The sequence below is a fragment of the Biomphalaria glabrata genome, chromosome 14 (genome assembly GCF_947242115.1).
Source record: "Biomphalaria glabrata chromosome 14, xgBioGlab47.1, whole genome shotgun sequence".
NCBI classification, from domain to species: domain Eukaryota; kingdom Metazoa; phylum Mollusca; class Gastropoda; family Planorbidae; genus Biomphalaria; species Biomphalaria glabrata.
Genome location: NC_074724.1, coordinates 2,210,881 through 2,238,144, shown reverse-complemented (window position 1 = coordinate 2,238,144; position 27,264 = coordinate 2,210,881). Strand labels below are relative to the sequence as shown.

Genomic DNA, 27,264 nt, shown 5'->3' with positions numbered 1-27,264 from the left:
ACATGGAAAATAATTACGGAGATAAAGAGTTAATTATCTAATGAGAAGCAATATTCTTATGTAAACTTAACATATTTCAAGTGAATTTATATGTATGCACACTTTTTTTGCTATCCTGAATATTTATGATAAATACATATGATGCAACTATCGGAGCTGAGACTTTGATATGACAATGTTATTCAAATTTAAATTACCAGTTATAGTTTTATTATTGTTATACCCTAAACAAATACTTTTTTAAAAAAATTCAGGATATAATCCAAAGAGCACACAAAGAATAAAAGACACATGAGGACATGTGAGGACATAATACATGCGAACTCTTATGTTATTCCATGAAAATTATTTTTAACTTAAGAAAAAAATAATTACCCCTTATTTAAGGGTTTACATTCTAGACTTTTTAAAGAAATGTGTACACTTTTGAGTAAGTGTTACAGATTGTCCTGAAACAATATTTGAAACTATTTGAAAAGAAATGTCAAGTGCTATTGTACATCAGTGATTCCCAAACTGTCTTCCGTTGAACACTACTCTTCCGCGAGGCCCGGAAAGGTGTTCCACAAAATGCTGGCCACCAATTAATCCCCCACTAAAAAAAAACTAATTAAAGTTTTCCGCTAAATACTCAAAATGTTAAGGAAATTGTTTGGGAATCACTGGTGTGGATTCTGAAATGTTTTAAAACACTATAATAAGGTTAGTTCTTTTAGTCAGTCTCAGCATCGACTCACGAAGTTTGTCAGTGTCTGGGTTTAGAATCAAGAGAGCGGATTAGGTTTCAGTGTAGTATAACTCAAAACAAAGTTAAATTATGGCTTTACAAACGGTGTAAGAGCAAAATTTTGCATATTTACTTTAAAAACAGGAGGCGCGGTGGTTGAGTGGTAAAAAGCTTGGCATCGGAACCGGGGGTCTAGGGTTCGAAGACTGGGGATTTTTACTTTCTGAATCTTTAGGTCTGAATCCTCTCAGCTCAAATGGGTACCTGACATTAGTTAGTGAAAATAAAGTCGGTTGGTCGTTGTGCTGGACACATGACACCCTCGTTAACAACGGGCCACAGAAACAGATGACCTCTACATCATCTGCCTCATAGATTACAAAGTCTGACAGGGGAACTTTAGTTTTTTGTTTTGTTTTACTTTAAAAAAACACAAGTTTTTAGATTAAAAGAAGCCTACAAGTAGAAAATTATAATGTACTAACGTTTTGAGCTACTTTAGTATAGAGCAGAATTTCTCAACCTGTTTGTGGCGACCCCCATGGGGTCGATTTACCATTTGCCAGGTGTCACCTAAGACCATCGAAAATATGGATTAGTATTGTCTACTCTTCTATTGCTGTATGTGTGTGCGTGGGGGAGGGGGGTCGCGGCAGCGTGGGGGATTGTAAAAAAGGGTCGCCGAGTTTAAAAGGTTGAGAACCGCTGGTATAGCGCAAGTTTCATGTTTAGTGCATGCTCAGAGCGATATTGTCCAATCTCTTTTGTGGACCAGTTGGGAGTGGTATCTGGAAAAAGGTTTCAATGCTGCCTTCAAGCGCTCAACCAACACAACTTAGCAAGATTAGAGATTCGAACTCGAGATCGCTTGATAGGTAACCTAGCAGATTTAGCCACTGGGCCACACATCCCTCATTATCATCTGTCCCTTGACTTTTGTCGTAGGGGGCGCTATGACAGTTTGCGTCACCAAATCTCTCCAATTTTCCAAGTCAGCAGCTGTTCTTAGTAGGATATGAAGACAGAAACTGGTCCATTTTTTTCTGTTCTCCAGCCATCTTTCGTTTGGACGACCCTTTCTTCGTGCTTCCTCCACAGTACCTTGAACAAGGACTTTTGATAGCCATCCATGTCTTACACTGTAATCAAACCAGCTGACATTTAAAGGACAAGAAGACAAGACTTATGTCCAAGATTTATGAAACTAAAATAAACGATACAGTTCACTACAACACAGACACACAGACATAAACAGACACACACAGGATATAGACAGACACACTCAGACATAGACAGACACACACAGACATAGACACACACACACATACAGGAATCGAGCTTGGCTGACCAGTAGGCTACAAATCAGTTCACAATGCACAACATAAAACATAAACACACAACATTAATCTTAAACACACAAAATTAAACATAGATACACATCATTAAACATGAACACACAACAGAAAACATAAACATACAACATTAAACATAAACACACAACATTAAACATAAACACACAACATTAAACATAGACATACAACATTAAACATACATTTCCTAAATATAAAACGTAAATACGACAGACATACTGCATAACACTAATTGCAGTCCTCCTCTATGTAAGCTACTAACATTATTCTCGAGGTACTAACTATCGATGCAGACACTTAAATTAAAAAGTATCTAAGTTCCATTTAGAACATTGCAAGTGGTCATATTCGTATTCTATGTTAATTTCTGTCAGCTCGCTATAGTTCCAGTCTTTTTCTTTGTGTATGTGGACATGTTGAAGATGGGGTCTCTTGGAGGAGGTATCCGCGTTACCTTTGGAGGCTCGCGTTACCTTTGGAGGATCGGAAAACACATTTCAGCTCGAGTCCTAATACGTAGTTCAGCTCCCTAAATAGATAGTCAAGTAGTTTATGTAAGACAAATCATTATAGTAGGTCTGTACGTCAGACCTGTGACGTGGCAGCGAGCTATTATTCCTTCCAAGACCACGTGACAGGCCTACTATGAATAATGGTCTGATTTATGACACTAATTCATACCAGAGAAGAAAACGTAACTCTGCTTAAAACTAATGTGAAATAATTAAAGGGTTACTCACCTTTGATCATTTGCCAATAGTTTCATAAACCAGTATCTCTTTTCTTTTTGTTTCCCGTTCTCAACGTTTGAAAACTTCAATATAAAAACAGAGACCACAACTAGGAACACACCTCTGTTAGCGACATAATCTTTGACAATGAATGAGAAGGATAATTTATTTATATCAAGAATGTTATAACTGCTACGACTAACCACATCGAATCATGGCCATAGTAAGGCCATAAGCAGGGCAGGCCTCATGTAATTGGAGGACTTTGCGAAGTGAATTGGTTGGCCCTAGATAAACTACAAAAAGTCAACATAAACACCATAGAAATAGAATAACGCAAATTTGAACTGTTTGATGAAAACAATCAATTCTGATGAGTAACGAAATTGAATAAAACATTTTTTTTACATTCTCCGCTGTTCGTTTGCAATGTGCTAGTCTCGATATAACGCTTTGAGACATTTGCCAACAGGAAGCAACAAGGTTCTAGCATTGGTAGTTTACTAAATAGATTGTAATGTTCACCAATAAACCATGAGTTAGGCTATACCTGCTAGAGGGCTAGGCTAGTTTGACTTAGAACCTTGTTTCTATGTTTACAATTTGTTCCTGGTTTCGCATTTTTGTTTTAGAAAAAAATGTTGCTATGCGAGGCCCCCACCTATTGAAGGGCGTCGGCGGCTGCCTTGTTTACCTATGCCTAAGGCCGGCCCTGACTAAGGTATGTGAAAAAAGTTCCTCTTGTAATGAAAATCAGGCTATTTAATTCTTTACTTTTTCTTCAAGACAATATTCCGGCGCCGCTATGGCCTTAAGCTATAGCTTATATTGTCCATAGCTTATGTCGCCTATAGCTTTTGTTGCCTATAGCTTATTTTGCCTATAGCTAATGTTGTCCATAGCTTATGTTGCCTATAACTTATGTTGTCCATAGCTTATGTTGCCTATAACTTATATTGTCCATAGCTTATGTCGCCTATAGCTTTTGTTGCCTATAGCTTATTTTGCCTATAGCTAATGTTGTCCATAGCTTATGTTGCCTATAACTTATGTTGTCCATTGCTCATTTTGACTATAGCTTATGTTGTCCATATCTTATGTTGTCCATAGCTTATGTTGCATCTAGCTTATGTTGTCCATAGCTTATGTTGCATCTAGCTTATGTTGTCCATAGCTTATGTTGCATATAGCTTATGTTGTCCATAGCTTATGTTGCCTATAGCTTATGTTGTCCATAGCTTATGTTGCCTATATCTTATGTTGTCCATAGCTTATGTTGTCCATAGCTTATGTTGCATAGCTTATGTTGCATCTAGCTTATGTTGTCCATAGCTTATGTTGCATAGCTTATGTTGCCTATAGCTTATGTTGTCCATAGCTTATGTTGCCTATATCTTATGTTGTCCATAGCTTATGTTGTCCATAGCTTATGTTGCATAGCTTATGTTGCATATAGCTTATGTTGTCCATATCTTATGTTGCCTAATGCTTATGTTCGCCATAGCTTTTTTTGCCTATAGGTAAATCCAGCACTGTGAGTCACTATTTCGAGTATCAGAAGAGGAGAGAAATGTACATGCAAATAATTTTCGGTGGAACTTAATAAAGTCTCAAAAGAAATAACACTTGAAACATTCATTCATCTTTCCTAGAAATACTACAACAAATACTACTCATAATAATAATCTTTATTATAAATGAGGAAATTGGACTTAACATTTGCGCATTTTAAAAATACATAGAACTTCCCTGAAAAAAAAACACACACAGTGGCTCTTATTATTAGAGATATTTGTATTTTTGACTCCACGGGGGTGTTCTGTTTTGAAGTGTGTGTGTGTGTCTGTATGTGTGTTTTAATTGGCTGTCTAGATAGTTGTGAATAGTTTGTTTTTCTTGACTGAATTGATTCTAATGTATCCTGGAGAAAGTCCATCGCTGTGGCTGCTTCATTTGAAAAAGTACAAGTTAAGTGACATAAAGATTTGTAATTGAATCAGCTAAAAATGTTCTAAATTTAAACAGGCCTAAATGTGGATGAATAAATATAATGTTTCAATGATATTCGATTTTTACTCGATTTGTGTCATTACAGTGAGACACTAAGGAGCTTCTCTTGCGGGCCGAGTGAGAATATCTTGATTTCTTGTCTTGTACAGAGAAAGAAATGTGCCCACTTCCCATTCTCAGTTCATGGAGCTATTCTATGCTTCAGTTTAAATTATGTTTATGATCATTAATACGCCTTTGTCTTATACGTCTAACATAAAAAGAAGTAATAAATCTCTAGGCTTACATAAATGTAACATTTATTCGTTCAGCTGTTTGTATTAATCAGTTAAAACATTTAAGGGAGATAAAGAGCCAAATATTTTTTTCTAGGTCTTTTCGGAAAATAAGGCCATTCAAAATTTTTAAGCATGTTTGGTCTAGTAAGCAAAAATCAAAATAATAGTAATTGTATAGACCAGGGTTTGAAAACATTTTTTTTTCTCAATAACATATATATCTTGTTCTCTTCTGGTTCTGATGCATGACACTAGCTAACCTATGGTCGTTTTGACATATTCGGTCAGGTATACATATTAAGTATAATCATTTGAGAAATGGAGATCAATGTAGGCTATGAAAGTGTGGGCGAATGTAGCGGTTGTATATTGAGAAAAACACCCCCTAGGAATATTATATTTTAGTGGGTATAAATCTTCAGTTAATATACATTACGTGCAGGCAAGCTTTTATATCGTATTCAATTTGGGATATAGGATCATTGAAACCTTAGATTGAGGGAAACATCTACTGGCTTGTTAAACCAAACTTTTGACTTTAGTTAGGGAAAGTAAAGGCGGTTGGTCATTGTGCTGGCCACATGACACACTCGTTAACCGCAGACTACAAAAAAGATGACCTTTACTTACATTATCTGCCCTATAGACCGCATGGTCTGAGAGGGGAGCTAACTTTCAGTTCATTAATAGCCTTATAGCTCAAGTCTCCGCCGTGTAAAAACTTAGTTCCATTGGCCTTCTAAACTTCTTAGTAACCTCTGACCTGACACAATTGTTCAGCTTGCTATCCACCTGCCACAATATTTATTGATCCGTCAGTGTTTGTACACTGCGTCACTCCAGTATAGGAACAAGAAATGTAATTTTCTGGCTCTATTTTAATGCCAAGTATTTTAGCACGCAAGTCTACCTTTAGATGATTACTTCCCCTGAGCTCGGTCACTGTGTGTTCTTGAACTTGGCTCTGCTATACGTCTGGTATAATCATGTGATCTAGCAATCTTAGTTAATATGCGCAAAAGGTACTTTAAAACAAAAAACTAACTCCACTAGATTAAAATAACTAAACCTTTTAAATAAAAAAAAATGGTTTTAATTAATTCCATATTTATAATGTTTCTTTTACATTATTGTAGTCTATACGGACCAGACTTCTTTAATTCAGCAACTAGATCCCAATAGATATGTTGTATGTGGCTATAGTGAAGACTATTGGATGAAACTATATACTACAGTTTGAACATGTTTATGTTGCTAGTGCCTGTGTGAAAAAATAGTCCTTTCAGATTTGTCGTTTTTTTTTCTGTCATGGCTTTTGTTATGCATGTGTGCTTTCTATAGAGTCTACCAAATACTTCATCTTGATTTTTTCGGTTCACTAATGGTTCTCCTAGGTCTATTGTGTGTGTGTGTGTGTGTGTGTGTGTTGGATCACTTCCTCTTGAATATATAGCTAATAATCATCAAATAAGAGTCATATTGAGTGGGGATAGAGAAAGGGCACTATGCCTCTAGCGTCACCTACGGGGAGGGGGGGAGGCAGCCTCACACAGAGATGTGCCAAAACATAAAATTATTGTAGATATACCAGTTAGGTAATAAATTTCCTTTTTGTTTGTTTTCTATTATCATGAAACACTTTGAATTTATAATATTTCTATGTAATATTCATGGACAATAAGTTTAGGGGGGGGGCGCCATTAAACTTTCTTGCGCCGATTGCTTACTACGCCTCTGCATCCAATGTGTATGTGTGTTATGGATTACCTCCCCTTGCACAGATAGTTACTAATCATCTAATGCAGGGTTGGGCAACCTTTTCGTATCTAGGGGCCACATTAAAAAAATGAGAATATTGAAAATATAAATTGAAATTGAAAATATAACTTTAAAAAATACGCTATCTAATTGTACAATTTCTTATATCTTTTAACTCATGTTTGTACTGCATTTTACTTTCAATTTTCTTTTTTTTTTCACACTTCCCTTTCAGGTTAAAATTTACATGGAGCTATTTTCTCTGGACCTTAATTAGCTTCTGTGCAAAATAATGAGCGGATGGTATTGAAAACTGGTTCTTGACATCTTAAAATTTGATTTTAAAAACATCCGATATTAAGGAATCTAAATAAGTATTGTTCTTTTAAACATTTCAGTAGACATAGTTTCACCTTTTTAGCAATAGAAAATGACTAAATCTTTTTTCAATTGCTTGGAGAAATTTGAAAGCTTGTTTAAAAAGATGAAACAAACACTTGAATTTCATGTGCAAACAACAAATTGCAAAGGTAGCCAAGTAAAAACATAAAATCTGTCTCCCACTCTTTATTAGAAATATTAGTAACAAAGTCACAGCCAATGTCCTTCACGGAACATCAACAAGAAGATATCAATTTAAACACTAGGGGGCGCTACACAGTTGGTAAACTTTGATTGATAAAAGAGAAAAAAAAATCGGAAATTCCTTGAATTACTTTTTTTTCTATGTCCGTCTTTCTATAAATAGAATTCAAGAAGTTGTCAGTAAAAACGCAAAGATTTTATAAAGTAAGTCATTCTATTTCAAAGTCATTTCTTCATTGTATTATTTTATTTATATAAGGATTCTCTTAATACAGAATAGTAGTATAGTGAATAGTAGAACTAATTTAGGTTTGTATTGATGTTGTACAGATTTAGATCTAAAACTGGCCAAATCATTATTTATGTACGATAAAAAAATCTAAAGTGCAGATGATGTTAAAAGGCCATATGTTTCTTAGACCAACAGTTAACCAGCAGGGAGACTTGTCTTGTAACGATTCGTACCCATCGGAGTTTTAAAATTAAAAATTCCAGTCTTCGTTGATATTCGAACCCAGAACCCAAGGTTTGGAAGCCAAGCAATAAACCGCTTTTGATTTACAAAGTGACATGTGTGTGGTTATAATTGCACGTATATGCTTGTATCTGCATGTGTTAGTTTATAATTCAATGTATAGCGCCAATCATGTGGTATATGAAAAACGAAACTTATCAGATAGTTATATTTTCTATAGTGTCGACACATATTTTTTGTGACTATATGACTAAAGGAATTTCTTGCTAAATATAGATTTAATAAGAAATCGGAAATACCAAATATTACTTCTAAATTATAAATACACACCAAAGTCTTAAAGATTCTTTCGTCGTTTGCAAATTTACTTAATCCTACTTCCTTAACGTAATGTTAGTCAAATTCCGCCGACACATGTCTAGAAATAAACATAAAAATTACTATCGTGTTAGAGACAACTAGATCCCAAACCTCAACAGCAAGTGCGGACAACTGTTTAGGACCTATCAAAGCTTGTCAGAATAGTTGGAAAGGAAAGGGCTGGGCAAAAGTCAGATCAAAACTGTAACAACATACGTTCACAGCTAATGTTTGGAAATGTACTAGAAAAAAAAACAGTAAAACATGAGTTACAACAAGGTCTACACAGTTCTCATAGTTTTGTATGTCATTTCTTGAAGTGGAAGATAAAAAAGTCTATTTCGGTAACAAAGGTAAAAAAAAAAGTTTCAGTTATCTGCGCTTGTATGTTTCGTAAAAAAAATAATTCTTTGAACCTATTCTTATTTATTATTTTTAGAACTCGTCAAAGATGTTCATCAAGATGTTCCGGAAGAAAAAAATTCAAACTGATAGAATAGTATCTACAAAACTCATAACAGAAAAAGTAAGTGTATATTTGTTTAAATTAACTACAAAATGTTTTCTTATTTAGCCTTTTCTTTTTTATAAATTTAAGCAAAAATCTGAGACCCAAGCAAAAGAAAAAAAAGCAATGGAACCAACATAGCGCGTCCTTAGAAACAGCGCACCATTTGGATAAAAAACAAACGAACAACAATAAATCAAACAAACACACCTAACAATTGAGCAATCCAAAGTGCATGACATTTGCTACCCTCTCCCGTCGTCCTGCGTGACGTTTTAACTAGGAAGTCGAACATCAAACATGTACAAACAACTTTTTTTTTCTCATACATTTTTCTTTACTTCACGCTCACCCTCGACATGCCAGGTAGGGTTTTAATGAAAAATTAAATATTAATTGTCCTTTATACAATCATCAATGTAACTGCAATTAATTTTGTTTCTCCTTAACGAAGCTAGACCGTCCATGGAGAATGAATAAATCCTCCGTTTGTAATATAATAACAATAATGATACTAATAAAGACAATAACAATGTACAATTAAATATTCAAGTTTCAAGTGCAGAAAAATCTGGTTTTACATGAATGCGATTACTTTTGAATTAAAATTTAATTTAATTATTAGAATCTAAAACTAGCAGTCTTGATTGATCTATTATATCTATACAATTTTAATGGTGTTTGTAAAATATAGTCTATTTGTAATACATGATCATATATTTATATATTTTAAAATCTTAACAAAACCTAGATTTATACTCTTTGTCAAATGACTATAGTATTCGTCCATATTGTTATAGAGATTTTTATTGTAAGTGTAAATAAATGTTTCGATTACGAGTAACGAATACTGCAGCCGATAAATCCTTTCTTCTTTCTTTTCTAGATAAGCTTGTGTATAGAGTCTAGATCTAGAATTAGAGTAGAACTAATTAACCTTTACGTTTAAAGATCTATAAATTACTAGATTCAGTAAAGAATATATTGTAAACATATACATTTAGATCTATATTAAATTAGACTTCGATTTAAAATCGTAATAGATCAAATTCCCTTTTATAGATCTAGAGTAGATCTAGTAGATGTCTCCTATCTAATCAATTTATAGATGATCTTATGATAGATATAGGTTCAGATAATATTATTTTAGATCCATAATCAGTATAGGCCTATAAATAGATCTATCTAGTGTTAAGAAACTTGTATATCTTGTAAAAAGTATTCCTTTCAGACCCTGCATTCAAGATATGTAGTGCAGACGATGTTATTAAGGTCATCTTTTTCTGTGGCCTACAGTTTACGAGGGTGTCTTGTGACCAGCACAACGACCAACTACAAGTGCTCCTTCCCCAGTGCCAGTAAAGAATGAAATGAATTGCCCGAATTAGCTTGAAAACCCAAAGACTTATCAAAAGTTTAGTTCAATGATTAAGATCTATGTCTAGATTGACACTTGAAATGCATAGAACATAATTATCTTCTTCTTTAAATTAACATCTGTACTATTTAAATACATTAAGCTACAACGGTAAATTTAAATCTAAAAGTTAGACTCTTGTGTAGTTCTATATAAACTACAATAACTTATTAGATCTTAGGTAATGTAGAAAATATATATCTACATCTAAATTCACATTAGCTTCTAGTCTAGATCAATAGACAATTTAATTTATACTACATCTAGTCTATTGATATATCCATCTTTAGAGTTTAGATATAGGCCTACTTAGATTTACATAAAAGTTAATGCATCTTTATACAATCTAATAGCTAAACAAAAAGTAGTCCTACAAGATCTATAGACTAATTCTAAAATTGTAAATATCATGGTTTAAAAAAAATAATTAAAATTTACTAGATTGGATCTAAAATGTACACTTTAAAATGAAGATATAGTTACATACTTTTTTTCTAATTGCAAAAATTCAGAAAGGATGACTAGGGACGGAGCGGGCAGGATTCAAACCCAAGAATATTAAGAGACAATTATTATTGCATATCAGACTACCAGGTTGTCTGATCTAGATAAAAAATACCCCATTTTTGTAATAAGGATACTATTATCCTTATTCAAATTAATAAACATAAGAAATCCTATACTAATGTAATTTTTTTTTTTATTTGTGGTTTCTTTACATTTTTGTTATTTAACTTTTTTTTTCTTTTATTGCTACTTTTCATTTGTATTTTTTTGTTCTCTATCTTAAGGAATTTGTCATTTAGAATTAGAATCTAGATCTAGTACTCCAAAAATAGTTTTTAAGTCAATTGGAGCTCTAAATTGAAATCTAGACTACCAAAGCCTAATGAATTTTTATTTTTTTTTACATTTCATTATTAATCATTTCACATGTATTACATTCAGTCTAAGTGCAAAAAAAAAATTGCAATAAATCTTAGTTGAAACAATTTATAAAACAACAAAATATTTCTTTAATTTTACTGTACAAGCAAAAAGATATAGAAATTAGATTTTTCTGAAAATATTTCATTGATGTAAATTTCTTTATATATATATAAAAAAAAAGAAAGCAACTTTATATTCATATTTTGTTCTAATTTCCAGAAAAGTACAGACCTTTGTTTTCCTCAAGACACATGTGGACTTAATGGTATGAAATCAAAGTGAAACAAGACCTAACTTTAAAACTAGTCTTATCATCATCATCATCACTCCTTTGAGTTCCTCATGAAACATAAGGCCTCAACAAGAACACGCCACTCTCCACGGTCTCTTGCTAGCTTTTTAATTGTGTCCCAGCTCTTCCCGGTCATCTCGGCTTCTTCATTTACACTGCATTGCCATGTTTTTTTGATGTTCCTCTGCATCTTGTTCCCTGGGGGTTCCCCTCTAAGGCCTGCCTAGTTCTGTTGCTGGTATCTTTTCTAAGGGTGTGACCAATCCATCTCCACTTCCTCTCTAAGATCTGCACCTCTTTAATTTTTTTGTCCACTCATCTCCCACAGTTTGGTGTTTTCTACTTAATGGTTTTAAAATCAGAATAAAACAATACCTAACGTTAAAATTAGTCTATGGCTTTATTTTATTATCAAATTTTTCACTAGAATTTAGCACAATAATAAGTAGCATATCAAATTCAAGTTATTGTAATGTTAGGTCTATGATCAGCTTCTAGAACTTTAATTTAAATATTTAGTTTTATCTCTAAGACAAAATTCAGTTTTTGAAAAATATTTTTTGTTGCTTCAGAAAAAAAAATGTAAAAAAAAACCAAATAAACTGACTGACACTTGTATTTAAACTATTTCAGTTTGTCTTAAGGATCAGACTGACCTAGCAGACTTCTCCAGTAATGGGGCTGAGAATCAAGATACAGGTAAACTTTTTATTTGTTAATGTTTAGTTAGAGAAAGTTTTTTGTATAAGTCTATTTTCTAATAATAAGAAAAGAAAAGAATATATAAAATATTTATTTGACTTTCATCCTTTCAGATCCTCATCATTTCACAAGTGACCAGTCCAAAGTCCAGTCAGATGAGGTTAAAGGTCCACTAATTGGTAACTTTTGAGTTTCATTTTTAGTGTATAAACTGTAGAGATCAACACATGAATTAGACTTGATCTATTTATAGATATTTCTTAATTAACTCAATACTGTACATTGTGTTGTAAACATTGGATCAAGTTTATTTCTTTGTTCTCCAGGTGATCATGAAACTCAGGAGTCAGAAGGTGGAGAAGCTGATCTACACAAACATTATGTGGGCTGTAAGAAGAATCCAGGTCATAGCCAGTTTATACCTGTTGAGACATTCACCTTGAAACATTTACCTGAAGGTTTTCAAGACCAAGATTTCTATGAATACATCAAAGTTATAGCTGACCTCACAGTTAGAGTTGATGTGAAAATGTCAAGTCCACACAGACCAAAGTTTTGGCCAAAGACAACTCAACTATATCCATTTTATAACATGAGTGAGAGAAGAAACTTGAGGACAGGAAGTGGAAGAGTGTGGCGTGTAAACAAGTTTCAAGATGGACGTTATAGAGATACTGACTACACAAAGTGTTTGTGTAGAAAATGTGAAGGTTCAAACTCACCCAGCAATGTGTGGTGGGAGTTTTATGTGATCACAGCCACACATGTGGTTTTTGATTACATTGAGGCCAACCACACAACCTTGAGATTGTTTTATGATAGTAATGACAGCCAAGTGGTCATTGTTGATAAGGTCAGTGTTGATTATGTAAACATTGAGTATGACTGGTGTATGTTGAAATGTGTGACATGTGATAAAACTTTAGGAAATAAACTGAGGGAAATGGACAAACATTTTGAAAATGTCTGGGAGAAAGTCTTGAACAAATACTTGGCCTCTAGATCTCCACACAAGTTAACCTTTATAGTGTCACATCCTCATGGATGTTCTAAACAGGTCAGTGTTGGTCAATGGAAGGACAGACTAGAGGTGGGTGTTGGTAGATCTAAGTTTACTTATACAACTTGTACATGTCCAGGAAGTAGTGGAGCACATGTCCACTGTCCGGGGTATAATGACTGGACTTGGCCTGAACTTGTCCACAGTGGAAGTCTCAAGTCTGAATTAAATTACAGTGGAGTTGGTCTTGTCTAGTGAGTTGTTTCCCTTGTTAGTTGTCCAGCTCCACCATGAAGATGTCTTTGAGAACCCTTGACATTTTGAACATCAAACTTAAATGTATCTTTAGTCTTGAGTTATGTAAATAAAGTGTGTATGTTATCTTTAAATTTACAATGTTTTGTTTCCCTTGTTATCCATGTTGTTGTTTGTAATTTACATTTATAATAATTGAAACTTGTTCAACTACAAACCAAATCTACCAGAACTTGCTATCGACGATCAGGTTTATGAAAAAATTTATTAGATGTAGTTCATATGTTGTTTTTTTTTTAATTATTTAAAATGCAATCTAAAAGTTTGCAAACATTTCAAATACAAAAAGTTGTCGGGTATAATAAAATATAATTAATCGAATTAAAATTTTAGTGTGTTGTTTGATTTTTTTTTTAAAGTTCTTTTCTATCAAGCAGCCATGTTTTGTTTTTCAAGGGAGTTAACTAAAAAAATACTAATTTTTAAAAATAAAAACACAGTTGTCTTTTCATGTACCTCAAAAACTTACATTTAATTTGTCTAATAAATATGTCGATAGATTTACAGTAGACTTTATTTTATCTTTTTAAATATAATTTGGAATTTAGCAATCATTTTAAATAAAAACAAACAAAAAATGAATCAAAAATTTAAAAAAAAAATCAAATTTTTTGTTTGATATCCATCTTTTGACTTTTACAACGCGCCATTTTTGTTTTTCAAGGGAGATAGCTGATAAAAATACTTACTTCTAGGATAAATACCCAGTTGTCTTTGCTTGTAACTTCAAAAATTACATTTAATTTTCTGCATCATATTTTAACAGTGTAATAAAACAAATGTGTCGACGAGGAGGCAATGTTGGTAACAAAACCAATAAATGTGTGATAATTAGATGATGGTACCAAATAATCCATTAAAACAAAACACCTACTAAATTTCAATAACCAAATCGTCAAGACCAAGAATGTTGTATTGATTCTTACAGTGCAGTTTAATTAGCTGAACGTATTTCTACATTTAAAAAGACTTTTACTTAACTAAAAGAGTCATTTTGTAACTACTGTAATAAGGAATGGGTTAATTGAAGCTCACTTATTTCTACAAGATTTTTGATAAGAACGTTTGATGCTTGACTGTACAGCAAGAACTTGGTCTATACATCAGAAGTATGTAAAAGTAAAGTTCCTATTCAGACCTTATGATCTCTATAGGGCAGATCAGGTAAAGGTCATCAGTTTCTCCGGTCAGGGTTAACAAGGGTGTCAAGTGGCTATCACAACGACCAACCGCCTTTACTTTTCTCAACAAACAATAAGTAGGCCTATCCATTAGAGCTGGGTGGACTTAGAAGCGGCTTTAAGATTCCAGATTTATGATTCAAAATTCCACGATTCGAACCTGGGAAGCAAAGAAATTTATCACTTAGCCACCGCCCCTTCAAACACCATAAGATCGACAGACAAACGTTTTATAACTAATTACATTGCACAATCATCTCAATCCCACTAACTGAGAGAACTTACCGGATAAAACCTTAGTTTGATTACAAATATTCAAAGCGCACAGTAGTTTTACTTTTATGACAGTAGTCATAACCACTCTGCTAGTGAGGTATTTTTGACTAGAGAAAATTGCATGTTGTTCATTACAATTTAGAAAGACAACCTATAAAGGGGACTAATTCAGCTTATACTATCCTTTTAGTCAAGTACAATTTTTTTACTTGGTCGAGATACCACACAAAATAAAGTATTACCAATAGTTAATAATCTAATTGGTTTAGTAGTATTTTTTATTGATCCTTGTGCTGTCTGGTAAAAAAAAAGTAGTTGCGCAATATTTCAGTTTTGGTGTCGCAGAAATAACGTGTACACAATTTCACCACACACAAATCAGTTCGAGTGAATTGAGAGAAGCTTTGTAAACATTGGGAAAGATAAAGCCTTAGACCTTGTCACTTAAATCAGTTCGAGTGAATTGAGAGAAGCTTTGTAAACATTGGGAAAGATAAAGTCTTAGACCTTGTCACTTAAATCAGTTCGAGTGAATTGAGAGAAGCTTTGTAAACATTGGGAAAGATAAAGTCTTAGACCTTATCACTTAAATCAGTTCGAGTGAATTGAGAGAAGCTTTGTAAACATTGTGAAAGATAAAGTCTTAGACCTTGTCACTTAAATCAGTTCGAGTGAATTGAGAGAAGCTTTGTAAACATTGTGAAAGATAAAGTCTTAGACCTTGTCACTTAAATCAGTTCGAGTGAATTGAGAGAAGCTTTGTAAACATTGGAAAAGATAAAATCTTAGACCTTGTCACTTAAATCAGTTCGAGTGAATTGAGAGAAGCTTTGTAAACATTGTGAAAGATAAAGTCTTAGACCTTGTCACTTAAATCAGTTCGAGTGAATTGAGAGAAGCTTTGTAAACATTGGGAAAGATAAAGCCTTAGACCTTGTCACTTAAATCAGTTCGAGTGAATTGAGAGAAGCTTTGTAAACATTGGGAAAGATAAAGTCTTAGACCTTGTCACTTAAATCAGTTCGAGTGAATTGAGAGAAGCTTTGTAAACATTGTGAAAGATAAAGTCTTAGACCTTGTCACTTAAATCAGTTCGAGTGAATTGAGAGAAGCTTTGTAAACATTGGGAAAGATAAAGCCTTAGACCTTGTCACTTAAATCAGTTCGAGTGAATTGAGAAATGCTTTGTAAACATTGGGAAAGATAAAGCCTTAGACCTTGTCACTTAAATCAGTTCGAGTGAATTGAGAGAAGCTTTGTAAACATTGTGAAAGATAAAGCCTTAGACCTTGTCACTTAAATCAGTTCGAGTGAATTGAGAGAAGCTTTGTAAACATTGGGAAAGATAAAGCCTTAGACCTTGTCACTTAAATCAGTTCGAGTGAATTGAGAGAAGCTTTGTAAACATTGTGAAAGATAAAGTCTTAGACCTTGTCACTTAAATCAGTTCGAGTGACTTGAGAGAAGATTTGTAAACATTGGGAAAGATAAAGCCTTAGACCTTGTCACATAAATCAGTTCGAGTGAATTGAGAGAAGCTTTGTAAACATTGGGAAAGATAAAGCCTTAGACCTTGTCACTTAAATCAGTTCGAGTGAATTGAGAAAAGCTTTGTAAACATTGTGAAAGATAAAGTCTTAGACCTTGTCACATAAATCAGTTCGAGTGAATTGAGAAAAGCTTTGTAAACATTGGGAAAGATAAAGTCTTAGACCTTGTCACTTAAATCAGTTCGAGTGAATTGAGAGAAGCTTTGTAAACATTGGGAAAGATAAAGTCTTAGACCTTGTCACATAAATAAGTTCGAGTGAATTGAGAGAAGCTTTGTAAACATTGGGAAAGATAAAGTCTTAGACCTTGTCACATAAATCAGTTCGAGTGAATTGAGAGAAGCTTTGTAAACATTGGGAAAGATAAAGTCTTAGACCTTGTCACTTAAATCAGTTAGAGTGAATTGAGAGAAGCTTTGTAAACATTGGGAAAGATAAAGTCTTAGACCTTGTCACTTAAATCAGTTCGAGTGAATTGAGAGAAGCTTTGTAAACATTGGGAAAGATAAAGTCTTAGACCTTGTCACATAAATCAGTTCGAGTGAATTGAGAGAAGCTTTGTAAACATTGGGAAAGATAAAGTCTTAGACCTTGTCACATAAATCAGTTCGAGTGAATTGAGAGAAGCTTTGTAAACATTGGGAAAGATAAAGTCTTAGACCTTGTCACTTAAATCAGTTAGAGTGAATTGAGAGAAGCTTTGTAAACATTGGGAAAGATAAAGTCTTAGACCTTGTCACTTAAATCAGTTCGAGTGAATTGAGAGAAGCTTTGTAAACATTGGGAAAGATAAAGCCTTAGACCTTGTCACATAAATCAGTTCGAGTGAATTGAGAGAAGCTTTGTAAACATTGGGAAAGATAAAGCCTTAGACCTTGTCACTTAAATCAGTTCGAGTGAATTGAGAAAAGCTTTGTAAACATTGGGAAAGATAAAGTCTTAGACCTTGTCACATAAATCAGTTCGAGTGAATTGAGAGAAGCTTTGTAAACATTGGGAAAGATAAAGTCTTAGACCTTGTCACTTAAATCAGACGGATGTGCTCCCAGGTAACGGACACATTCTTATATGCTTGTCAGTCTTGGACACTGACTGTAAAACTAGAGAGGAAGATACTAAAGATGGAATTGAGACGCTATAGAAAGATTCTAGGCATCATTTGTAAGGACTGCATCAAAAACAAGGAGATTTCAAATAAGATCACAATATCAATAGGGCTCTACTATGACTTGCTGTCCACTGTCAAAATGCAAGCTAAAATTATATGGTCATATTACAAACCCTCGAGACTCACAAAAACATTATTTCAGGGAACAGTACCAGGAAAAAGAAAAAGAGGCAGATTGAGAAATCGATGAGAAGACTACATAAAACATGGACTTGTCTTTGAAAGAGATTATTTTCAAGACAAAATAATTAAGAGGAATGGAGAAAGACGGTCTGCTGATCATGTGTGGTACCACATCGTTTCTAGAGACACAGGGATAGGTTAAGGTGAAAGTGATTTGAGCAGACAATATAAAATCAAACTCTCTACAAACCTACACTTAAATCATTATTTGTTATTACACACTTTAGAAAAAAAATTTCTTCTTAGATTATAGTAGAAATGTCTATGTTTCAATCCATTAACAAAGAACACAAAATCTTTGGGGTTTGAACAGGTCATCAGGGATTCTAGGCGAAGCGAATAGGACGACCCCGTTTGAAATAGAATAACAACACGTCTTCTGCACCTGTTGTCTACAAGTGCTTTCATATTGGCCTCAAACGTGTATCCATCGACATTCATTAGAGCTCTCCAGCTGTCTTTTTCAAAAGTAATATTCTGCCAGCTTTTTTTCCGCTATGCCAATGATCTTAGTAGTGCTTAATAAAGGCTCCTCTGTCACGACATTTTCCTTTAAGCTCGCAAAAAAAAATGTCTTTGGCAAGTGGTCGTCCTCAGTGCTGGATAAGAGTCATCACGATAGTGACGGGTTTGAAACCTGCATACCCTCGTATCACTTCATTTCTGAAAGCACGTCCGAAAACGTTTGCAACAACACTAGGCGTTTAAAGGAGGTGTAGTGGTTAGGTGGTACATCGCTCGGCTTCCGAACTGAGGGTTCCGGGTTTGAATCCTTGGATTTTTAATTTCAGGATTTCAGGGCGCCTGTAAGTCCACCCAGCTCTAATGTGCACTTGGCATTAGTTTGGGAAATGTAAAGGCGGTTGTTCGTTGTGCTGGCCGCATGACACCCTCGTTAACCATGAGCCACATAAACAATTCACCTTCACATCATCTGCTATATAGATCTCAAAGTCTGAAAAGGGTGCTTTACTTTTTGTATTATTATTTATTTTTTTACTAGGCGTTCAATAGTTGGGTTAAACACTTATTATTTACAATAAAAGCAAGTGAACAATAATTATATTATATTTATTTTTGAATAATATTTGGGAGATAAACTAAATTTTGTCACTGACGCTAAATTGAGATTCACTGATACCAACTAAATTTTGTTTTTACGAAAATGAAATCGGAATATCTTACAGTATTTGATTTTGCATTCTTAAAATTGTAAAAAGTGTAATAAAGTTATTTAGTAAAAAAAAGCTTCTCCTATACAACCGTATACTCTAAAAAGAAAGTTTTTCATAGTTATTCTTTAATAAATGAAAGTGTGTAGTATACTCACAGAAAGAGATGTATATTGAATGTTTGTTGCTTACGCCTTTGTTTAAAAAAAATCTGTATATATTACATTTGCATAGAAAAATGTTTGGTTGTAGATTCCTGCAGATGTGTTTGATTTTGTGATTTGAAAACAGTTGTAAAAGGTGGAAATGTCTTTTTATAATATGCCAATTAAAAATAAGAAGAAAAAAAAGAGACATGAGATCTTTTTGTTCAGAATTATGACATGCTTTGAATTTGTTTATACATTGTTGTAATTGAACTGGTGACGCGGGTCGGGCTATCCATGTGTGACACAGGTTACACAGGCCTGTGGACTGAGTGATGGAGACGGCTTGGTGAACTGGATAGAAAGTCTGTGTCAGGGTCAAGTCCGGGTCAGTTGAAGGCAGCAGAGTTAAGACGAGACAGATAGTCCAGTACAAGCACAGTACAGCGATTACAGACATATCGTGAAGCACTCTATAAAGATTCATTGTTTATGTATTGTTCATTTTTTTAAAAGGTCTCATTATTTGGAGCCCGAGTTAACAGGTTCTTAAGTCAGCCACATCTTTTTTTCCAAATTAGAACATAAAACTAAAATGTTATTTAACCTTGGTTAGGCTAAAAATAAAATATGCATCCTCTGTTTGGGACTCCTCAACTCAAGAAAATATTAAGAAACTGGAACAGACACAAAATAGAGCATTGAGATTCATAACAAACGAATATTCACATTTGACTAGAGTAACACCTTTAGTAAAATCACTAAGTTTAGAAAGTCTTCAGGATAGAAGACTTAATAGTAAAGTAGCAATTAAACATAAAACACTGAAACATAATCTTTAAATAAAAATAAAAAATCTAATAAAATTCTCAGAAAGACACAATGTTTGTTGTAAATGTTTGACATGTTTTGGATGTTCCTTCAGAGTTGAAGATAATTTCTTCCTAGTCCAAACCTCCTGCAGGGGATCGGAGCGGACAGAGTTTGAACCCTGGACCATCGATAAATCTGAGCGACAGTCCAGCGCGCAAACCGCACGACAGGGCAGTCATCCCGGGCAGATAAAGGCACATTCTTCACTCCATATGCTAGACAAATTTGTACAAACACCCCTTCTTCCTATGCGCTATTAGAGGATGGAATGGGTTGGCAGAAAATAATCATTGGATAACATGCATCACTAGATGCTTGACCCACAGGACGTAATCATCTTGGTTTTAAAGAAACATCTGTATTTTATTTATAAGATAAGATTAGATAAGATTAGATGCGTGTCTATAGAGAGTCTTAGCAAATTATTAAATGCCTTTAAATTCAAGCTTGACTCCAGCTCGGGGCCTCCACTTATTAAAGTCCGGCACTAATACCAAATGTTGGCACCTTTGTGCGCAAACGCCAAAAAAAAAAAAAAACCTTCTAGAGAGGAATTTGGGAGGGGAGGGAGGAGAAGTTTCGTTACAAGTAGAGGAGGAAGAGGAACTAATTATTCAAACAATGTAAACTTATCGCGAATATCGAATAATTGTAAACAGCTGTATATGGGACGGGAGGCACAGGAGGTAGACATACACAGTAATTCGGTGACGGGTGCAGATTTAGCCAAGCTATGGTAGGCCATTTAAAACAGAAAACTATGCTAAAAATCTATTCAAGTTCTAAGATAATACAAGGTGAGTAGGGAAAGGAGAGAGGGGTAGCTGTAAATGACAAACACGTAAGACTCTCAAGGGAAATGACAGGAAATACAAAGTAAATAATGTTTTAATCCATGTCACTGTGGGATAAATTTTTATCGCGTCCTAAATAAATAAATGCACCGTTCTAACATGATCCAAAGGCAGAACAGAGCCGGCTTTAAGGTGTGGCGAGTGGGGCAGTCACACAAGGCCCCGCGACATAGAGGGGCTCGCGCCTTAAGCGAGAATACTTTCTCACCGTCAATAAACTATTTTTGGGGCCAAAGCAAAAAAGCAATATTAACATTGCAAATGAAAAAAACATTAAAAAGTATTGCTAACAATTATGAGCTTATCAAATGTAGTAAAGAAAATGAAAAAATGTATTTGCAAAATGTTGGGTTTATTTCTCTTCTTTTTATTACATTTACTTAACATTAAATATAAAACTTGTCTTCGAGTCTGAATATTAATTATGAGTGCAGTATTTCCCGTGGATACGCAGCCCCAGAGGTGACCTACATATTTTACCACATCCAGCGCAGACATCAAAATTGTCTACTATTGTGCATTTAGATTTTCTTTTTGCCGTCTATGTCTGTCATCGGCAGCGGATTTTCTTTTGATCTCAAATGTGTAGCCCACGGCTTTGTAAGTGATCTCCAGCTGTCTCGTTCCGAAGCCGCCTGCAACCAGGAGCTCTCTTCTATGTCACTTAAAGTAATTAAAGCTTGCCTTTAAATCGTTCACGTGGGGCATCTCTATTACGCTGACCACTTTCAGCTCAACAAAAAAGGCTGCCATTGGCACACTTTCTTCACCCATATAAGAGACGACCCCTGCCCAGCGTCGGACTATAAAAAGAAGTCCATATATACGGTCCATACCGACGTTTGCAAGAATGTCGCTGTTTGTAGTGCAACCATGCCACCGTATGTCCATGATGGACTGCAAACATCTTTGGTAAAAGCTTTCAAAAAGTCTTATTCCCTCTCTGTTGAGTACCCATGTATAGTACCGATGTATAGTACCGATGTATAGTACCGATGTATAGTACCGATGTATAGTACCGATGTATAGTACCCATGTATAGTATCTATGTATATTACCGATGTATAGTACCGATGTATAGTAGCGATGTATAGTACCCATGTATAGTACCGATGTATAGTACCGATGTATAGTACCAATGTATAGTACCCATGTATAGTACCAATGTATAGTACCCATGTATAGTACCGATGTATAGTACCGATGTATAGTACCGATGTATAGAACCGATGTATAGTACCAATGTATAGTACCGATGTATAGAACCGATGTATAGTACCGATGTATAGTACCGATGTATAGAACCGATGTATAGTACCCATGTATAGTACCAATGTATAGTACCGATGTATAGAACCGATGTATAGTACCCATGTAAAGTACCAATGTATAGTACCGATGTATAGTACCGATGTATAGTACCGATGTATAGTAGCGATGTATAGTACCCATGTATAGTACCGATGTATAGTACCGATGTATAGAACCGATGTATAGTAGCGATGTATAGTACCCATGTATAGTACCGATTTATAGTACCGATGTATAGTACCGATGTATAGTACCCATGTATAGTACCGATGTATAGTACCGATGAATAGTACCCATGTATAGTATCGATGTATAGTACCGATGTATAGTACCGATGTATAGAACCGATGTATAGTACCGATGTATAGTACCGATCTATAGTACCGATGTATAGAACCGATGTATATTGTACCGATGTATAGTACCGATGTATAGAACCGATGTATAGTACCGATGTATAGTACCGATGTATAGAACCGATGTATAGTACCAATGTATAGTACCGATGTATAGTACCGATGTATAGTACCCATGTATAGAACCGATGTATAGTACCGATGTATAGTACCGATGTATAGAACCGATGTATAGTACCGATGTATAGTACCGATGTATAGAACCGATGTATAGTACCCATGTATAGAACCCATGTATAGTACCGATGTATAGTACTGATGTACATGCCACAGACTAAAGTATAAAATAACTACAATGCGAATACAACCTTTTTGTGTGTGTGTGTAAAAGTCTACTTTTGGATTCCTATTGTAAGCACGTATGGTAATGTTTTAAACATTTGTACCAACAAAAACAAATACACTACGGCCTAAAATACAATAGATAGATCTAGAGTACGAAAGTATATGTGCCTAGGTCTATTTGTGTATATATCTAGAAATTATTTTTTTGTTAATATATCTTCATTTGCCAATGTATAATGTTTTCCCACTTGGGTGTCACCCCATATAGGTGTCACCCGGTGCGGATCGCCCCCCCCCCTCCTCATCTCTTAATAACGCCATTTATATATATACATATATAAATAGTAATTTCTATAGAAGTTTTACTTTGAAGTAAGATAGGTGTCATGCGTCTTATTTTAAGGGCGAAGATACAACTAATTACCTCCATATTTTCTGTGTAATACATATTACATGAAGCCGATATATATACATTATCCTAGAGAAACAGTAAATATGAATTTCATCTCTAGATATTGATTGACATTGCAGGTCCTTGACCCTTACTGAGAGAAGAAAAAGAATACAAATTTTGATTCTTAATACATTTAAAAAAATATATTCTTGCATGTAACATTTTATTTATTCAATTTAAACGTAAAAAATATGCTGAATTATATTGAAGTTTTTTGTTCTAGAAAAAAATAGACATGTTTAGAAGCATCAATCTTCATATCTTTCTAACTTCTCATAATCTCTAATTGGATTTTTGATGCTAAATCAATGAAAAAGAAAAACAGTAAAAAAAATACCAAAAAATTCTAAAACTAGGTCAATATAACGACTTTATTTAACTCATAAAATCCAATGCAATCTTTAATTTAAAATAAATGAATCTATATTACGAAAGTATATGTGCCTAGGCTTACTTGGATATATATCTAGATATTTTTTTTTCATTTTCTTGATGTATCTGCTTCATTTTATTAAGTATAAAACATCAAAACGAGTTCACTAAAAAGAAATAAATAAAATGGCAATAAAAAAGACACAAAACAATCATGAAGGAATGGCTGCCTGGTCGTGTGGTATGCTCTCTCATCTTAGAGGTCCCAGGTCTCTTTACAGAGATTCGAACACAGGACACCAGGTTCTGAAACCAATCAACCAACGCGCCCCACATTGGGGTCATTTGGCGAGGTGCTAATAATTTCTCTTTTCATGCCTAATCAGAAGATGGGAAAAATATAAAACATTTTTGTATGAATCGCTGACTAATCGATGTACTGGAGGAGTATGTGTATAGATTGACAATAGAGAAAACGTACATACTGAAAGGTGGTGATAGAAATGAGTTGGCAGCTATTTGAAATATTTAACATTTGTATATTTCTATACTGATATTGAAAGCCTGTAGATAGTTGTTAACAAAACATAAGTTTACGTAAAAGACAAATTTAACCCTGAATATGTAACGAATTAATATATACATAAATACGCCATCTTGTTAGTATGAATTATCTGCAACAAATCTGCAGATGTGCCTAAGTATTTATAAATAAAAAAATGCACATTAATCAACAGTTATTTTTTTTTATAGTTTCATCAGTATTTGGATTCCATGACAGTTTCTCATTTATTATAACACCTAGGTATTTTGCATTTTTGGTCTGTGTTACTGGTTTGCCATGAATAAGATAAGTGGAATTAATTTGTTTTAGTTTAGTTCTTCAAGTATGATTATCTTCTACGTTTTTTTTTCTGCCATCGTTTCCCAATGACACATCAAACCAAAGCACTACAGTCGAGACTTTTCTATATAGAAGTCCTGAACAGTGACTTTCAACGTCACAACCCGTGGACAGCTTAGACCATTAGCTCTTTGCCACGTCAACGAAGTAATGGTCTAAACTACCACCCGGTCTTAACGTTGAAGTGTTAAGGCCTTCACAACGAATGGTCTCGCTACAGTATGCTATCTATTGGGCAGATTTTGTGAAATTCTCTGGCAAGGCAAACAAGTGTGTCATGTAACCAGCCTTTTATTTGTGATGTGTAGACTAAAAATTACGAAGTTCAGTCTTAACCGATATTCGAACCCAAGCCCCTTCTGAGTCACTACGCTACTAATAATATATATATATTAGTAAATATTTTAATTTGCTTCCCCTTCAAAAACAATTCTTGTGAATTGGTTATACTGCAGCGACCGCTAGATACATTCTTGATCAATGATCAATAAAACAAAATACTAAATTTTATTTTTCAGTTGTATTGTTACTTAATTTAAAGGCTTTTCACATCTAACAGGTGAAGGTGCTTTTCAAACTTATGAAACATAGGCGCATAGTGTAGAAAATTGCCATATTATTCAAAATAAGGGGATAAAAATCTTTCTATGATAAAGAATTCTAAAGAAAAAAGTAATTGAACCATGGTTGTAGGATTCGACATATTTATGGAATATCACCATACATCTGAATAAAATGTATAAATGCGGACTAGAGAGATTGTTTTAAAACTAAATTGCAACTCTTCATTCAGAGGGAGAAAAGAAGGCACCTTGTTTACTCCTTGACCTGTACCCCTCTAGAACAAGATCAGTAGATAAATAAGCTTACGTCTTAATTTTGTGGGCGATCGTTGACTTGTAGCACTAGCCTCCTTTAGTCGTAGAACGACTTTGGTTCATCTCGCACATTTCCTCGTGTGGCTGTGGCTACCCACCTAGCAGAAGGAAAACTGAATTCAAATCTCTGCTGCCTTGGAGCTATACCCAAGCATGGGAAAGGTTTCTTGGGTCAAGCTGATCCCAAACTGTAAATATGTCGTTTGGAAAGAATTACTTAAAAAATGTTTAATTTTATAACTCATGCCACCGATATGCCCTTGAACTGGTTGCTTAAAGAAATTCTTTTAATTATAACAGATGAAGGGTTTGTGTAAAACAGCTAATAAAATCAATGTTTGATGTTTTCCGCATTTTGCTATAAGTAAAAAGATTTCGAAAGACGCTCACAACTCATCATTCTTTCTATATGATGTGGAAGAGAGATTTTGTGGGTCTATTATGAACTTTATCTTTGAGTGTTTGAACGTATTTTCAGGGTGGCTCTGATGAACCTTACAACGTAATTAGTTTCATAGTGTCATCAAAAGTCACTTAGGCAACCGCTTGTTTGACAAGAAAGGAATGGATTCCAATTTTAAATAATCAAAGCTGCACAGTCTACAATTCTTTTTTTTAATCATTAATTACAAGTAGACAAAATTAAGCTATTTAAATTATTATTTTAATTGAATACAAACATTTTTTCGTTTCAATAGCAAGATAAATATTAAAAGGTACAGTACAGTACAAATCATATATTAGTGTAGGAAAAAGAATACATTAATTGAATATTACCTACTTAAGTGAAATCTATTATTGTAGACATCCGTGGACATCTCATAGACTCCCAATTTATTTGTATTCACTTTCGCAGACCACTTGGAAGTCTGCTGTGTGAATGTCTTCAACGAGTGAAAGTGCAACTGACTTATGTATGTGTGGCGTGTGTATTTCTAGCGTATGTTTGCATGCACAATTAAATCCATGAGTAAAGGACTCTTACAAGATCAATGCCAAAAGTATCAGAAGGCAAGAGAGAAGGAGGATCAGCGTTAAACCCAGATCTGTGTCTGAAGCAAAAAAAAAAATTAATTAATAAATGGAAATATATAAAAAAAAATGTTAGGACTTCAGAAGAGTTAGATATTATTTAAGAGACATGAAGAAAAAGAGGGAGAGAGAAAGAGTGAAAGAAATAGAGAGAAATAGAAAAAAAAAGAGAGATACAGAAAAAAAAAGAGAAAATAGAGAGTATATAAAAGAGAGAGAGAGAGAGAGAGAGAGAAAGGAAGAGAGGCAAAGAAAGAAATAGAGAGAAAGAGATAAAAAAGAATGAGATAGAAAGAAAAAGAGAGAAAGAAAGTAGGTAGGCTATTAGAAAAAGAGAAAGAAAGAGAAAGAGAGAATTAGAGGGAAGGAGAAAGAGGGATAGAAATAGAGAGATAGATAAATAGAGAAAGAGAAAAAAATAAAGAAAGTATAAGAGAGAGTGAGAGAAAATTGATGTCAATATGTGTAACTTTGAAATATTATAAAAACATTGGGCCATTTTTCGAGCTATTCAGATGAGTTATCAGGGCCCATAGGTACGGCACACATCGAATGTCAACCCTACTCATTTCCCCTTCCAGACTTGTTCAAGATTTACATTGATAGATCGACATGAACTCTCTATCAAGAAATCTTAGTCCAGTGATGCTCTAAATACGGCCCGCGGGTCACCGAAACGTCGTCATTAAGTAGAAAAATTATGTCTCAATAAAAAAAAAAGAAACGAATAGGATAAATAAATACATAGGTA

At 34.1% G+C, this 27,264-nt stretch overlaps 1 protein-coding gene across 4 annotated transcripts in view; it reads left to right on the top strand.

Moving 5' to 3' along the window:
• Window positions 1-27,264, top strand: part of LOC106074062 (uncharacterized) — a 56,500-nt gene that overhangs the window by 18,337 nt on the left and 10,899 nt on the right. The window contains exons 1-2 of one of the 4 annotated variants that reach the window (XM_056010149.1): window positions 8,731-8,820; window positions 11,369-11,414. The exons of 1 other annotated variant lie outside the window; for it this stretch is intronic. In XM_056010149.1, coding sequence (XP_055866124.1) covers window positions 8,746-8,820; window positions 11,369-11,414 — 121 coding nt within the window. In that variant the 5' untranslated portion in view covers window positions 8,731-8,745. Of the gene's footprint in view, window positions 1-8,730; window positions 8,821-11,368; window positions 11,415-27,264 lie in introns of those variants that run through there. 2 more of the 4 variants (XM_056010152.1, XM_056010150.1) reach the window with 2 other exon arrangements.